This window comes from Bactrocera tryoni, chromosome 3 (genome assembly GCF_016617805.1).
Source record: "Bactrocera tryoni isolate S06 chromosome 3, CSIRO_BtryS06_freeze2, whole genome shotgun sequence".
Taxonomy (NCBI): domain Eukaryota; kingdom Metazoa; phylum Arthropoda; class Insecta; order Diptera; family Tephritidae; genus Bactrocera; species Bactrocera tryoni.
In genome coordinates, this window is record NC_052501.1 from 71,397,247 (window position 1) to 71,413,457 (window position 16,211).

Here is a 16,211-nt window from a genome sequence, read left to right on the forward strand (position 1 = left end):
TGGTATTACTTCGTTCAGTTACGTATTGCTGAGGGCCTAAAAGGCATTTATTGTGAGCGAATTTGGTCATTGTTGCTTAAGTCGTTTAGAAGATAAGTACAATAATCTATTAGAGGGTGGGCCACAACCACTTTTTCAAAGACCTTTGTTCACAAATGCCCCATGCTACTACCGATCCTCTATGCCACGGTAGAAGTTCTGTATCGTGATTTAGTATTTAATTGTGGACTTTATAGATTTTCGGTTAATGGCATTTTGTGGGCGTGGCAGTGGTCTAATTACGCCCATCTACGAACTCGTTCCTTAATTTTGCAAAGGAATGCGCATACCATCAAGTTTCGTAAGATATAAGATCCACACCAAAAAAAAGGAATGCTATAGAGAAGTCGTGATTTCCAAAGCTTAAAGAGGTCAGCTGGGAGACTCCAAGCTCAAAGCAAAATGGGTCCTGGTTTCCTCTCCATTAGCCACTTTTTATTCGACTGTATAGATGTTGTAAGTTCCTCTATCGAGTGGCATGCTCTTGCATCATCTTTTACTGTGACTTGAAACCTTTTCTCCCAAAATAAAGCAGTAAATGAAAGATGGCTTCACTATCGCTGGGTATCAGCCATGCATAAAGGCAGTGATAGGCTATAAGTAGATCCAAGATATTTGAATGTTTTTACTAACATCTCTCTCTTGAGTTTCCCCATCAGGTTGCTATTCAAAATTACTGCCATGTTCTTAGTATTATCTGTAATGTTTAATTCAACCTCAGTAGCAGGATTCTCAAAAGTTTTTTTTTGAATTGCAAGTGAATATAACCTCTCTTTCACCATCATTACAGTCAAGCATTAAGTTTTTTTTTCTGCTTTTGACTTTACGCTCCTCCTTTTTGTTAAAATTAAAATATTTTATCCGCACTCTGTAGATTTACATTTCTTAATGCATGCTAACACTCAAATTCTTTATGATTGATGGGGGGTATTCTCATGTAATCACTTCGAAAAATCGATTTCTTTTGACAGTAAAACCTATTGAAAACATGCTGTGAAAAGTTCAAACCGAAATTCATAGTATTTGATAAGTTACAGCTCATAGTCGCCGACGTGTCTACCAGGCGCCATGACAAGTCACTGAATATTACTTTCTAGAAGCACTGTCACTGTATTGGATATTATTTTGGATATTATTTTGGTAGGGACGATAGCCACTAAGGCTCTGAATAATAATCCATTCCAATTTTTTATTTCCAGACAACATGAACAGCCATATATACCCATGACCAGTGAACTACTTTTATTTTATGTTGGGGACTCCTTTTGTTTAAAAATAAAAATATATATTAAGAAATGTAAAAACGAAAATTTTTTTGTTATGTAAAATTTCAAAATAAAAAAAAATATATTAAAATTAAAATGAGTTGAGATTTTGTTGTCATATAAAACAGATTTTTCTAAAATGAAAAGGTGCAAAATGTAATGCGATTCACATGAAACTTTTATAAATATCTGCACATCCATACATATGTATATCACTGCATTGGATATTATTTTGTCATTAACATCTCTGTTTCTTTCAAGACCCCCTACCAACTCTCTACTACCTACTCTGGCCAATCGCACTTTTATGTTGTTTTTGTTGCATTGCTGCGCAACATTTCTCAGCAGCGCTGAAGCGTTCTTGCGTTCTACATTTATCCCGCCCCTTTGGGAATTAAAAATAAATGCCACGCTGTTTGGGTATTTGGATTTAGACCACTTCCATGTCACTTTTCGTAGTTCTTTTTGTAGTGTTTTTTATTTATGTATTTTTACATTTATCGAACAGGTGAAGACATTCGAAATATTGTGCAATACCATATATTTGCGTTTAATTAAATGGAATAAAATGCTAATAAATAATCGAATAAAAACTGGCTGAATATTTCTAATATTTCATATTCATAGTGCAGTGAATTAGACAATTTATATTCTAAATAAAGATTTGCTAAAAATAGAGCAATGCGATGACTAAGTTCGAATAATATTTTCCAAAAAGGTCGTTATAATAAATATTGGGAAAGGAAGTCTATGCGTGAGAGGCAAAAGTACTCAACCGATTCTATCTAAAAAAATTAAACATACGAACACATGATTATAAAGAAAAAGATGTCCACTTTATTTCTTTAAGCCGATTATAGCTTAGTAGATCGTAAAATTCTGTATCTGTAGGCTTGCATAGTTTTCAGCTATTTTAGTTCGAAATCAAAAAATCTTAAAACTTAAGGTTTCCCCGGCCTCTTTTCAAAAAATTTTTTTTTTTCATTTAAAAAATTAAGTATTTTATTAGAATTTTTTCTTGTTACAAAGACACACTATTAACAAAGAAATTCTAAAATTTTTGGAAACAAAATATTTAAAACCCGGCCATTGCGACGCCATTTCCGTTTACCCCTCGGAAAAAATATGCGCCCGCGTTGTCAGGATAACTCCTTACAAGATCATGTTTTAGTTAAAATCTTACTTAAAACTTCGACTAAAGAAAAAACTGAAAATTGGATTTTTGCCAGAGATTTTTACAAAAAAATTAAAATTTCAACAAAAAAATCCTTCGTCCAAGTCTTTAAGAATTGTATCTCAAAGACCTGTGTAGAATTTCATGAAGATCGGTGGAGTAGTTCTCGAGTTCCCGAGAAATCTTGCCAACCGGCTTCAAAAACACAGTTTCGAGAAAAACGCGAAAATTAGGTCGAAATTCTTTGGGTGGTGTAGAATTTAATAAAACAGTAAAACAAAATTCGATTTTTGAAAGCCGTAAGCCCATATAACTCCCTAAGCCAGCCATTGGTTGGGAGATCCTTGAATAGTTCTCAACCATTTTTAGTTAAAAATCACCAAATCTCAACACTTCATCGTCGATTTTTTGAGAATTTCAAGCGTAAGTTTTCTTTACATAATGTGCAAGTGTCAATCAGATAAAGAAACGCTCGAAGTAAAGAAGATATTGTTGAAGTTTAGGGCAGTGTTGCTGAAGACCGCAATTTGTCGATTCCATAATGTTCTCAAGAATTGGGACTGTCTCATAGCACAACCTGGCTGATTTTTAGAAAGAATTTGGGGTTGCGTCTCTATAAAATTGTTTGCACTCTAGAACTGAAGCCACTGGACCAACTCAGACCAAAATTTCTACGGAACTACTTGCAATATATGCAATGATAACCAACTCTTTATGGCCGCGCGCCTTTGTCAGCCAGAAGTGAATGAATGACAATTCTCTTATTACTTTCTGTTGAGCCAACGCGATCCAGACGAGCCACAGCCTGCAGTGATCGGTATAAAAGCTAACTTACTGCCTCAGTTGATGTCTGGAAAAACCGAATAGTTTCTTGAACTGTCTATCGAACTCTGCCTGAAAAAGCCTCACCTGTTTCAGCCCAGACACTTGTTGCCAGTGACGTCTGCTACTAGCTTTTTCCTTTTTCCGTAGCTCCTAACGTATGGTGAAGAACCCACAAACAAAAAACGAACTGGTTAACGCAGCTTTTTTCACCAGGAGGTCGGCTAGCTCATTTCCATTGATGCCTCTATGCCCAGGGATCCTTGCTAGTGAGGTATTTTTTTCAGTGGAAACTCAATTAGGCATTCTTGTGCACTTCAATATCATTGATTTGATTTCAATGGGGAAGATGGTCTGAAGTATCACTGAGAATTCGTTTCCCGTGAAATTTTTTCTCTGGAATAATCTCGGCACGTCTCAATAACATAGACCTCTGCTTGGAAACCTACTCATGGGCACTGATACGTAGCTTGGTATGAGTACACCAGCCACAATTCCGTCTGTCGTTTAAGCCGTCCAACAGTAAACTCTATATATCCTCTTAATTCGTAATCATTTCGCCAAAAACTCAACCCATATCGTTCCGAAGCAACCGTATTCAACTGATCTGGCGCCGTGCGACTTCTGGCTGTTCACCAAGCTCAAAGGACCGCTCCGTGGCCACCGTTTTTATACGATAGAGCCGATCAAGCTGCAGCGAAGACGGAACTGAAGGCCATCCCGGAAAGTGACTACAACCAGTGTTTCGAAGATTGGAAAATCCGTTGATATAAGTGCATTGCATCGGGAGGGGATTACTTTGAAGGGGATAAAATTGATTTGGAAGAATAAATAAAGAATTTTCAAAATAAATACAATGTCACCTTATTTTTTGGGCACAGTAGTATAGGTACTCTATTTCAGAGCGGATGCACCCCACAATGATATGAAATGAAGTGAGATCCATTACTTTCCGTTGAACCAACGCGAGCCAGACGGCACTAGCGCAGTACAATTTGTTTGCTGTGATCATTTTCCGTATTTTTCTTTGTAGAAAACTGTCTTTATCTTCACAGCAAAAAATTTTGAGACAGAAATGAAAATTTTCTAAAAATTTAATTTTGCCTTTACCCATTGTAATAACAATTATTATTACTATGAAGCTTACCGCTAATTTATAGACACAAATACACATGCATGGCTCGTTAATGCGTAGTCATTAAACATTTTTCGCAGTTAATTTCCACAAAGTGCTTACATTTCGCTTTATCACGCTGCGAGTCGCGGTTCTTCTACTCTCGCTGATAACCCCCAAATTACTACAAAGGAGAACACATTAACAAAAGCCATGGAAATAAAACAAGCTAACTTGCTATATTGCTTACGCTTGGGTAAGTATTCATACTTGTAAGTGTATATGTGAGCACATTGGAGCGTAAGTATTATAGTTGCCCAGCAAAATAGGCGACGAGTTCTGGATAAGTCACCGATTAGTCAGAAAGTAACATGTAACTTATCTCATATTTGATATTTTTATATGGAACGAGCTGTTCGCTTTTATTTGAGCGTGTTCTATGAGGCGATTAATGGCACCCTTTTGTGCCTGAGAGTCTACTGAAAGCAACTAATTCTAATATATCATAGGCAAATTGTAATTTCAAGAAATATATCTAAAACTATACCCAAAAGATATACCCGAAATATAACTGAATACTAATTCATTCTCAAATATATCCTATTGAGAGTAATAGTGCTGTACTCTATTTCAAAATTACTCACATAATTTGTGCAGTATTGTTTTTGCATTTACAAATATGTATGTATGTGCGTATATGTATGTGTGTGTGTATGAACAAAGAATGCATAAATTTGGTTTGAACATTCACCAGTATTTTATGTAGAGCAGCGAGTAACAGGTGTCATAAATTTTAATTAGCATAAAACGAGCTAATTTCACTCATTATAACGGCGCATGAATGAGCGCATAAGGTCAGAGATGATTAAATACAAGCATATAAATAAATTTCCATTAGACATACATATACATATATCGGAAGTTTTATGGTTTCAAATACCTATAATATATTATCAGCCTAGGGTCTTAAAACCAATTTATTCTTTAGGTATATAAGATTTAGAAAAAAAGAATTGAAGTTCGCTCTTTCAAAATTTATTAAACATAACATAATATGAAAATTGTTAGCTACTAAGAAATTTCAGGAATGAATTACGACCTGTGGACTATTGTTTCCTCCCCTGTTAACACAAAGCTTTCTTAACCGCAGTCGCATCAAATAGGCTCAGTAACATTCCCGAGTTAATGGTTGCAATTTGCGCTCTCACCAAATTTATTTGCCCGATTTGCCTACTTTTTCTTGTGATTGCGGGAAATTCAGTATTAAGTGCTCCGGTGTATCTGCTTGTTCGTTACAAAGGCGAAACAGCTACATGGAGAATTACACTCACTTGTGCAGAGATGACGCCAAAGCCTACAGTGACCAGTATAACAACCCACCAATTACCTTAGTTTGTGTCTGAGAATACCGAATAAGTTCTTGAACTTTGTTTGTCAGCCCTGGCGCTTGATGCCAGTGACGTTTACTTCCGACTTTTTCCTCTTTCCATAGCTCCTACTTTATAATGAAGGGCCCACAGCGAAAAACCGTCTAGCTAACGCAGCTTTCTTCGCCAGGAGGTCGGCTAGCTCAATTCAATTTATGTTAAGCACTCTTATGCACCCCAGTATCATTGTTGATTTCATTTCAATGGACAAGAACACATGAAGTGCCGCTTGACTATCACTGACATTTCGTTTCCCGTGTTAGTTTGTCACTGGAACAATCTGTGCATGTCTCAATAACATAGACCACAGCATGAAAAATGCTTAGTAACCTGACCGTGGGCACTGCTTCGTATAAGGTTGTACCATACCAATTCCGTCTGTCGTTTTCAAGCCGTCCAACGGTAGACTCTCTACAATAAAGACTCTATTTCAGAGCTGATGCTGCCATCTCTACAACGATATAGAACGAAGTGGGATCCGGAATTAACTTTAGTGCAATGGATTTAATTTACTAGATAATGTAACTTTGAAGACTATGTGATGCTCTTAGAGTGATATCTTTGACAGATAAGAAGTTTCGAGTAACTCAATCAGGTTTCTGAGTTTTGGTTTGTTCACCACTTGCTTGTTATAACCTCATAAAAACAAGTCTGGTTTCGTTGAGAACCAGCGGAAAGTGAAGTTTCTTGATATTAATTTGTTTTTCTTTCCTCCACAGGAACCGGTCTGGCTATGTATGTAGTTGCTCCATCTTGCTGGAGCCAAACGCTATTGAAAAGGATACGTCTTCGGCGCAGTTCTAGGTAAAAAAGCTTAAACATCTTTAAATAATGGTGCCATTGACTCTTACGCCGTTTTATTCAAAAAAGTCAGACAACATACCTTCATAAAACTCCGTTCCACACAATGATTCGTTCTGCGTGAAGTTCCATTTCGTGGATTATTTCTGGATTTGATTCACGCCATAAACGGCAATTTTTCTGGTATACATTTGAGACCAAAACGGGCCTCATCAGACATAAACAGGCAAGTTTTTCAAGTTATAGTCTTCTTTGGCCAATTCAATCAGTTTTTGGCAAAATTCTAGACGAATAGACAAATCTAGTTAGTTAGTTCTGCTTTCTCTAGGTTGTACAAAGAAGCGAAGCAAATGGGTCTGGTCGTGAACGAGGCCAAGACAAAATATCTCCTGTCATCAAACAAACAGTCGTGCCACTTGCGAATGGGCCTTCCACGTAACTTTTGACAGTCATAAATTTGAAGTCGTAGATAATTTCATCTATCTTGGAACCAGTATTCACCCCACCAACAATGTAAGCCTGCAAATCCAATGCGGAATAACTCTTGCCAACAGCTGCTACTTCGAACTGAGTAAAGTCGATAAGTAAAGTCGTCTCTCGAATAACGAAGTCCAAATTCTACAAGTCTCTCATCATCCCCTAAAATTCTACAGGTCTCTCATCATCCCCGTCCTGCCAAATAGTGCAGTAGCATGGACGATGACAACATCTGATGAGTTGATGCTACGAGTTTTCGAGAGAAAAGTTATGTCTAAGATTTATAGTCCTTTGCGCATTGGCAACGACGAAGATCGCATTCGATGGAACGTTGATATGTACAAGACATACGACGACATTGACATAATGCAGCGAATTAAGAGACAACGGCTACGCTGACTAGGTCATATCGTCTGATTGGATAAATACATCCCAGCTCTAAGAGTATTCGACGCAGTATCCACTGGGAAAGAAGAGGAAGAACTCCACTCCGATTTTAATCTTCTAGTTGTTGTAATTGCTAAACGTCAAACTTACCCGATCTAGTTAACGATCAAATTCGGGTGCTGAGTACATGATGGTCAATGGTATTTGCCAACATGGCTTGCTCTCAGTTTTATAAATTAATATCGTGACTGAGCTTTCTTGGAATCTCTAAAGATTCTCGCAAATTTTCATATGTATGGAAAAAACTTTTGAATTTTCTTCAAAACGTGAATTGTCAACCAAATTTCTAATGCCTTACTAAGTCCCTACCATTTGCACATTCATTATGTAAGCAATTAATATTTCATGCTTTTACAAATCGGATGTCTAATTGATTCAGCTACGCTACTAAGTGGAGCTTCTGTTGCTGCCAAACAACCACGTTGAATGCAATCCCCGGCATTTTCAAAGCTGTCGGCCGGCAATGAAATGTCAACGTCAGCACGCTGAGAAAGGCAAGAAATTGAGAGCGTAGTGGCGCTGTAGGGGCAGCTGAAGGATAACGGTTGGCCAACCACACCAGCAGCGTCAATGCAGCCAAAGTCACTGCGCAACCTTGACATCAGCGTCACCGCATCAACCAACAAAAGTGACTGTGCGTATGGGGCACGGGGCGTAAGGGTTTTGGTGTTAGGGTGGTGTGCCCCATGCGACGCTCACTTGGCACATTCATTGCTATTTTTAAGGCGTAAATTTAATTTGTGAATTGCGCTCGACATTATGCGTCACTCACTTTCGGTATTTCTTCCAATCTCACTTACGTACTGGCAAGTGTAAGTGTGAGTGTGTGTGTGTGTGCGAAATTAATTTTTACCAACACTTTTCGACGCTTCCTGCCAGCGTGAGAAGAAGAAGAAGAGTATATACATATGAAATTCATTCGCGGTTCGCTCATCATCAATCATAAGGCCGGCGGCAGCGCGGTTAACAATGAAGAGTAGCAGACAGGTTTAAGCGCAATTTGCTTTATGATTTTCATTTAGCTTATATAGCCATTAAAAAGCTGTGTGTGTATGTTTGTACATTGTATCTTCCGCCCAAATAAATTACGAAAACCCTTCGTGTGGCTATGGAAAGCAGAACGCAGCTTTCGCGGGAATATGATGAGTGTGAAGCGGTGCAAAAATAAATGCTGTTAGACTATAGCGCTGTAGATTTACATACATATGGAAGCCATTTGTTAAGTACAGGGTGGTTCAGTGTGCGCAAAAAATTTAAATAGAAGAGAAAACGTTAACTACAGCTGCATAAGCTATAATATTATATCTTTCAGGAAGAGGAATATTTGGTGATCAGCTTGTTTGCCAGCTATATGCTATAGTGATCCGATCTGCACAATTTCTTCGGAAATTGTAACTTTGGCTTGGAAAATACTCCATAACAAATTTCGTGAAGATATATTATCCTTGACCTTCCTTGATATTGAGAGATCTGTCAATATCGTCCTGTCGGAAGCACTCGTAACTGTTCTATATGATCTTGGAGTCGAATGAAACTTCAAACGCCTTATTTTTAGTCTTTGAGCGTCAGAGTGTTTTAAAATTAATACGGAAAACACGTGCTCGACGAAGTCCACAAGTTTGAGCTCTCTCTCCCCTTCTATGTACCCTGGTTGTTAACGACCTGCTAAAGAAAACTTGAGGATCGTGGCTCTCGGATGATTGCCTAAGCAGACGACATAGTACAAATGGGCAAGAAAAGTTTCTGAGTACCGTATACGACTTGACGCAAGTGTATCTCAGCATCGTAACAAATTGGGCAGTCGGAAGTCGTCTCGCCATCAAGCCAAATAAAACCGAGATGATTTTATTTACCAGAGGATAGAAGGCACCGCTGCCGCAAATGGGAGACATGCGTCTGCAACCGGCGAATACAGTGAAATAGGGCTCAACTTGGATGGAAAGCTTTCAAGGAAGTCGAACATCGAAAAGAGAGCAAGAAATGCATCAATTGCCTTATACTGCCTTAAAGGAGTCGTTAACAAAAAGTGGGGTCTCTGATCGGTGGTGGTCCTCTGGCTCTACGACACTGTAGTCGAGCCATTATGTTTTATGGAGTCTTTATGTGGTGGAGGGCTTTAGAAAAGACCACACTTGCAAAGAAACTACAGTGCTTTCAACGGGCGGCACTCATCAGCATCATCAGCATGTAAGGTACACTAAGGTTCACTCCAACCATGGCACTTAACGCCATCTTGCACATAATACCCGTGGATATCGTCTGAAGGTGTATGGCTGTGAAATTCGCTATCAGTCTCAGATAATCTGGGCTCCTAAAAGAAGACGTGTCTGAACATGGGGAATCCACACACCCCTCGACTTCATACTGGTCTTCATATTGGATCACTGGGATCATGAAGTCGCCAATCCTTCTCTGCCCATATGTCGGCAGGGGAGGTAGGTGAGAAGAAGACGTTGGAGTAGAGTGGCAGTGAGCTTCTTTTACGGATGGGTCAAACGATGAGGGGACTGTTGGTAAACTCCAACTTCAGACTTTGCGACTATAGCAATGTTTTCCAAGCCGAGATTGCATTGCAGCCATTAAGGTAGCAGTAGATTCACTGCACCTTATTAAGAGAGGTGACCATCCACTCAGATAGTAAGGCGGTGGTAGTAGCTTGAATTCGAGTGTTTTTGCAATAAGACTGGTGTGGGCGCCAGGTCACAGCGGAATCGTAGGAAATTATAAATCTGGTGATACTACACACCCTGTGTAGTATTATATGTATTCCTAAGCGCCAGCACACACATTAGTATCAATTTCAAAATGTTAAACAGCTGCGATTATTTCCCCTTTTAATAAAAATAGACTTTCAAAAGAACTATTCAAATGCAAATTTCATTCATTTGTCTTTAATGAACAATTGGAAATTGCAATCAATTAGTTGCAGCCACAGCCAGCCTTAACTCATCATACATCGCCCACACGGTTTGGCTTTGGCTTTTTTGTCATTAATCTAATATACCACAAAGTGACAGAGCGTAAGCGTATTTAGGCGGAAATATGAAAGATGTGGCTTGTAAAAATGTCGACAAATAATACATATGTATATGTATATACACAACATATATAAAGGTTGATTCATTTCGAGGCTCGCTACTTTTTTTAAAGAAAAACACGGAAACTTCAAATTTATGGGAAATGTTTATTATCATTTGAAATAATATTATTTAGCACTTTCTATTTGAAGATCACCTCTTTGAAATATTGGTTGCGGCTACGACTCAAATGGTCCATCCGTTGAGTCCAATTTTCGATCTTGGTAGCTAATCGACCGGCCAAAGACGTGAAATTATCTGCTCCCCGAAGTGTTCTCTCAATAAATCCATTTAGTGATGCGATGTGTGGAAGCGGTGCCGCTTGTTGAAACCAAATGTCACCGAGAACACGAGCTTCAATTTTAGTCATCAAATAGTTGTTTAACATGACACGATAATGGTCTCCATTGACGGTTACGTTCTCATCGCATTCATTTTTTAAGAAATATGGACCGCTAATTTCACCGGCCCACAAACCATACCAAACCGATGTTTTTTCTGAATGAAAGGTTGCTCTTTGTCCCAAATGCGGAAATTTTACTTGTTTACATACCCAATGAGCCAGAAAATGTCGGATCTTCTTTTTATTTGCGATGTATGTGGTCTGCTTCGTTCTCATGGTACCACAAGTCCCCACCTTTTGGTCAAAATTTGCCGCTGCTGGACGAGTGTTTCATTCAGGCGGTTGAATTCTTCAACGGTACAAGCTCAAATTAAAAGTTTTCTCATTGTAGACGATTCCCTGCTAATCCCACCAAACACTTCGCAAAACCTGCCTGTACATCATTTCCAGCTTGGTCATCATTTGCACCGGATCACCGCGATTCGACCACAACTAGTTCCGCTTGACGTTATCCAGAATCCAACCGCTTCAGAAATGGTTGATTTCCCTGCGATTTACCATCGATACGCAGGTGGAATCGAAAAATGAGGGATTTTTGTAGTCGCTGATGTTGCTACCATATCTTTTTTGTAGCAAGCTTTATTTACCGTAAATGGTTTCAAACATTTGGTTTTTCGCAATTTTTAGCTGCTGTGCTTACGGTCGGACCTATTCGTGGACCGTAACCCTGTGGTCGGTTGGTTGAAAAGGAAAACCCAAGAGCTCTTGACCGCAGGCAACAGAGCCATTGAGCCATAATCAAGCCATTTCTGTTCCCGGCTGGTAACCAAATTAAGCCTTTTCCAGCAACTCAGTCGTTTTGGTAAAAACTCTGATTTTCCCCTCTAGCTGCTCAATGTCTCTTAGCTTGGAGGATTGGGAACCGTTGAGTATATCCTGTCTCAACCTGTTGAAGTCTGGGCGTTCGCATAGATAATGTTCTAGTGTCTCAGTATCCTACGCGCATGCTGTGCGTTTTGAATATTTTTGAATGTGTGACCTTAAGGAGTACCCCTACAATATTGCTATGTTCTCTTTTGAAAGAAGTCGAAGCTTATTGCTCTTTACACCATCAACACTATCTCAAAGTAACTTTGTGTTACACCCTGTATAGATATACCCCAAGACCTGAGGTTTTTCAATAAGGTCTATTACTTCAAAATACCCTAGAAGGAGCTGAATGGTCTAGCAGAGCTTAAGAAAATTGCCGCCGTACGGGCCAACTCTCATCTGCTTTTTCACTTCCTTCAATTTCTATATGACCGGAAATTACCTACCGAGAGTCTAGTTACAGCTCGCTTTCTTAACCTAACCTTGTATTGGCTTTGCGGATGGCATTAATTGCCGCTTGGCTATCCACTAGTAAGTTTATGGACTTGTAGAAGCGCACTTGGCACCTTCTGTTATGCTAAAAATATCGGAGCTGAATGGAATGGAGTCCGAAATACTGATTTAAGTCATTTAGTATGAGACTGTTTATTGAATTCGGATTACTATTGATGACGCCCGCTAATGTTCCTATTTCACCCGTGATCCGTCTTACAGTATGTAGGTTACTCGTACGTCGTTGGAACTGTCTGTTACAGAATCATTAGTCCATTCTTCTTTGCCGGGAAATGAAAATGTTGAGTTTCATTCATCATGGGTCTCCTTTTCTTGGTCATTTTTCTAGTTTATGTACACTAACTTCATTAACAATGTCAACATCCTATTCTTAGAATCACTCTTACTAAAAACTAAAAATTCTTGGGATCTTAGTTTTAATCCCAACTGCCACTCTGTGGTCGGAACTACGATTTCCACAGCTTTGCATTGCATTGGTTTATTCTTCATTAATAGGGAATGAAAATGTTGTTTTTATTTTCTCAAGGAACTACCTTCCGCGATCACATTGGCAATTTATACCGAGTTTGTTAACAAGATCGACATGTAGTGACACCGAGTCTGGCTCCAATAGCCTAAAATCATTAGTGGGCTGGCCGTAAGCAATTCCTCATATCTCACTTTTATTTGAATAAATTTAAAGGCTTTGTTGACATAGTTTCCATTGCGCCCGTAATCCCCAGCAAACAGGCCCATAAGACCTTTGCAGAGGTTTAATGCGGCACTTTTTCGAAAATGCCATTTACCACAACCTTGTGCCACATGAGTGTGGGAACGACGGCACATGTGTAACCCGAAACCAAACTGAAACACAATTTGTATATTAGTCATTTCCGTTTTATTAATGAAACATTCGAACCAAGGATCACAGCAACGTAAAGCAACACAACGATAAGAAAAAAAGTTCGACTTAAAAATAACTATTAAAATTAATGCCAATGAAAGATCACATGAGCAATCATCAAGTATATGGTAACACTCGTCATACACACCAACATAATGGGGAAACCAACCTTGCAATAATAGAGAAATGGGAAGTTGTAGCCATGTTTCTCCGCCAAGCCGGCGCATATGACATTGGCAGAGGTGCCGATTATCGTGCCCATACAACCCAAGCCGGAGCCCAATATTACGGCCCAAATGAGCGGCTGCAGCGGCAGCTGTTCCTCTTCGATATCTTCCACAGCAACGGTGACGGCACGCAACATTAACGAGGTTACCGATGGGTCGGTTAGAAAGGCTGCACAAAATGCTGACCACCAAACGGCTATCAGAATGCCGACAACTAAACGCGCATTCGAACTGCTGTAACTAATAAGATCGCCCGTAAAATTGCTAATCGCATCGAATAAGCCCATCTGTGATGTGGCCTCGGAGAATACAATGACGCAGGCGAGAAAAAGCATTGTCGACCACTCAATGCGGCCGAGAATGCCATCGAAGTCCTCATTGTCGGCCAATATAAGCAGCAGTATGCAACCGAGCAGCGCGGTCCAAGCCGTGGAAAGGAAATGCAAATTCGGCACGAGATGCAATATGATAAGTGAGAAAACGAAAAACAAGACGATGCAGCATTTGACTAGTAGCGCCTTTTCGGTAATTTTAAATTCCGTTTTAAGCGCCTTCACCGTCTCATTGTAATCCGGCGGTGGTGCCGGCATCTTGCCAATACGTTTCAAGCGTCTACGCAAACGGCGTACCTTCGATAAGACTGTATCACGCATAGCCTGCTCATCTTTCGAATATGGACTAATACTCTTGGCGGTGCGTGACCACACTTTAATTACGCGACGCAGACGTTCAATCTCAGCACCATCTTTATAGCGCATCGTATTCGAGTCGTGATAGAGTATGCGCATATATAGGTAAGCGCTGGCGCCCGCAATCAATGTACCGGGTAAAACGTGTTCGATGAACACGTAACCGTCGATGCCCTCGCGCCGTAAGACCTCATGTGCCAAGACATATTCACTCGGTGTCATGCCATTTGGCGTCAAAGTGGCGCCAACATTCGCATAGATAATCAGGCATGAGAGCAATGGCATCGGATTGAGTTGCATGAGCTCGCAGACACGCATCGTAATTGGTGCAATCAATAGCATCATCAGTATGCTATCGAGCAGCGATGAAAACACTAAAGTGATCAGACACAAGCAGTTCAGTATGGGCCAGATGTGACCATTCGAGATCTCGTAGATGCGTACGGTGACATAATCGATAATACCCGTCTCTGCCAGTATGGCAATGATGAGCGTCAAGCCGAATAGCTCCAGTAGTATTTCAAAATCGATCCAATCGATGATGGTACGCAACGAAGGACGTAAGTTTAGCAACGCCAGCATGGCTATAGCGAGCGTACAGAAGACGATTATTGCGAGCGCACGATGCACGATGTCAAGCATCAGCAGGAAATACAAACCAACTATGAGTAATAGCGCAACAACAATGCCAACTTCCAAGTTGATCGGCGACGGCTCGTAAAAGAACTCCAGAGACAGCGGTTGCGGTATATTGGTGATCATGCTGATTTGCAACTTTTTGCTACCCTCCGCGGACATGTATTGCAAGGCGAACAGTTTTTTGCGTTCCACAAGATGTATATCGTCCAAATTCTTTGTGTCTGCCAAATATAATACCCACGGTTTGGTGGCTTCATGTCGCTCTTCACCAATCATTTGTAGCAGCTGTATAGTCAGTGTTTTTTCTTTGCCGGCCAGTTTCTTCAACTGATCCTTGGAGAGCATTATAAATGGTCCGGTGGCGGTAATGAAAAATCCATTCGACAGCGACTCCTCCGGCACATGGAAAACCTTTTCTGTACCATTGTTAACGCATATGAAATTCGATTGTGGATGTTCATGTTCGGGTTGCACTAACAGCAAACCGGTGAATATAAGCCAGATTATAAAGAGCACAACAATTTTGGCGACTTTCACAAATTGCGCGTTCTGTTGCTCCGTCGCAGTTCGCAATTCAAGTACCTCATCTTCCTCTGCCGCTGAAGAGAGTGATGTCATACTTGGTTCAGATGGAATATTTGCTGCGCCAGCGTACAAACGCGGCTCGCGTTCTTCCCCAAAAGACACCGCTCTGCGACTGCTGCTTATATTTGGACAGCTATGCAACGCAGTCATTTGAGTTTTGCCTCCAGCTCGCTTAAAAGTGGTGCGTGTGCTATCGGTACGCCATTCAACGTACTCTGCGTCGGATTCCAGCGAGTCATGTTCGTCCGTGTCGAGGCTCCACATCGACGGTTTTGACATATCGTGTCGGCTGTCCCAACAGGAGCGCTGAATTTTTAAGTTTTGAAAGTTTTTAGTGATTTTATAAAAAATTTAAACAACTTTCTTGGTTGATTTTCCGTTGTAAATTTTTGTTTTCACTTTGACAATGAATAAAAAGTATATACGATTGATTAGTGGATGAAGGCAATGGTGCTCGGTATAAAGTAGTCCCTATTTATCTTTTAACGAAATAAAGCTGACCTTAAGCTCTGCAACACAAAGCGGTTTATAACCTAAGGTTATGTTATCAAGGTAGTATTGAGTCTGTCAAGTGACAGAGAGAGAGAAAAAAAGGTAGGGAACGAGAGAGAAGGAAAGAGGCATAGAGACTGAGAGAGAGAAAGCGAGATGTGGGAGACCCTAAAAAATTTCTATATAAAATTCGATTTATTCGTGCCGTGCACTAGCTTCTCAGTTTCTGAGTTCTCAATCTGAAACGCATTCCCTATTGATTTGCCGGATTCGCCGATATTGAATGAATATAGCATATAGCTGCTATACAAACTGATCGATCAGAAT

At 40.0% G+C, this 16,211-nt stretch overlaps 1 protein-coding gene across 1 annotated transcript in view; it reads right to left on the reverse strand.

The window, feature by feature from the left end:
- LOC120770752 (P protein-like) overlaps positions 1-15,671 on the reverse strand; it is a 16,760-nt gene extending 1,089 nt beyond the window's left edge. Inside the window, exon 1 of the mRNA XM_040098339.1 lies at positions 13,405-15,671. Coding sequence (XP_039954273.1) covers positions 13,405-15,671 — 2,267 coding nt within the window. The remainder of the gene's footprint in view (positions 1-13,404) is intronic.
- Positions 15,672-16,211: the final 540 nt, after the last annotated feature.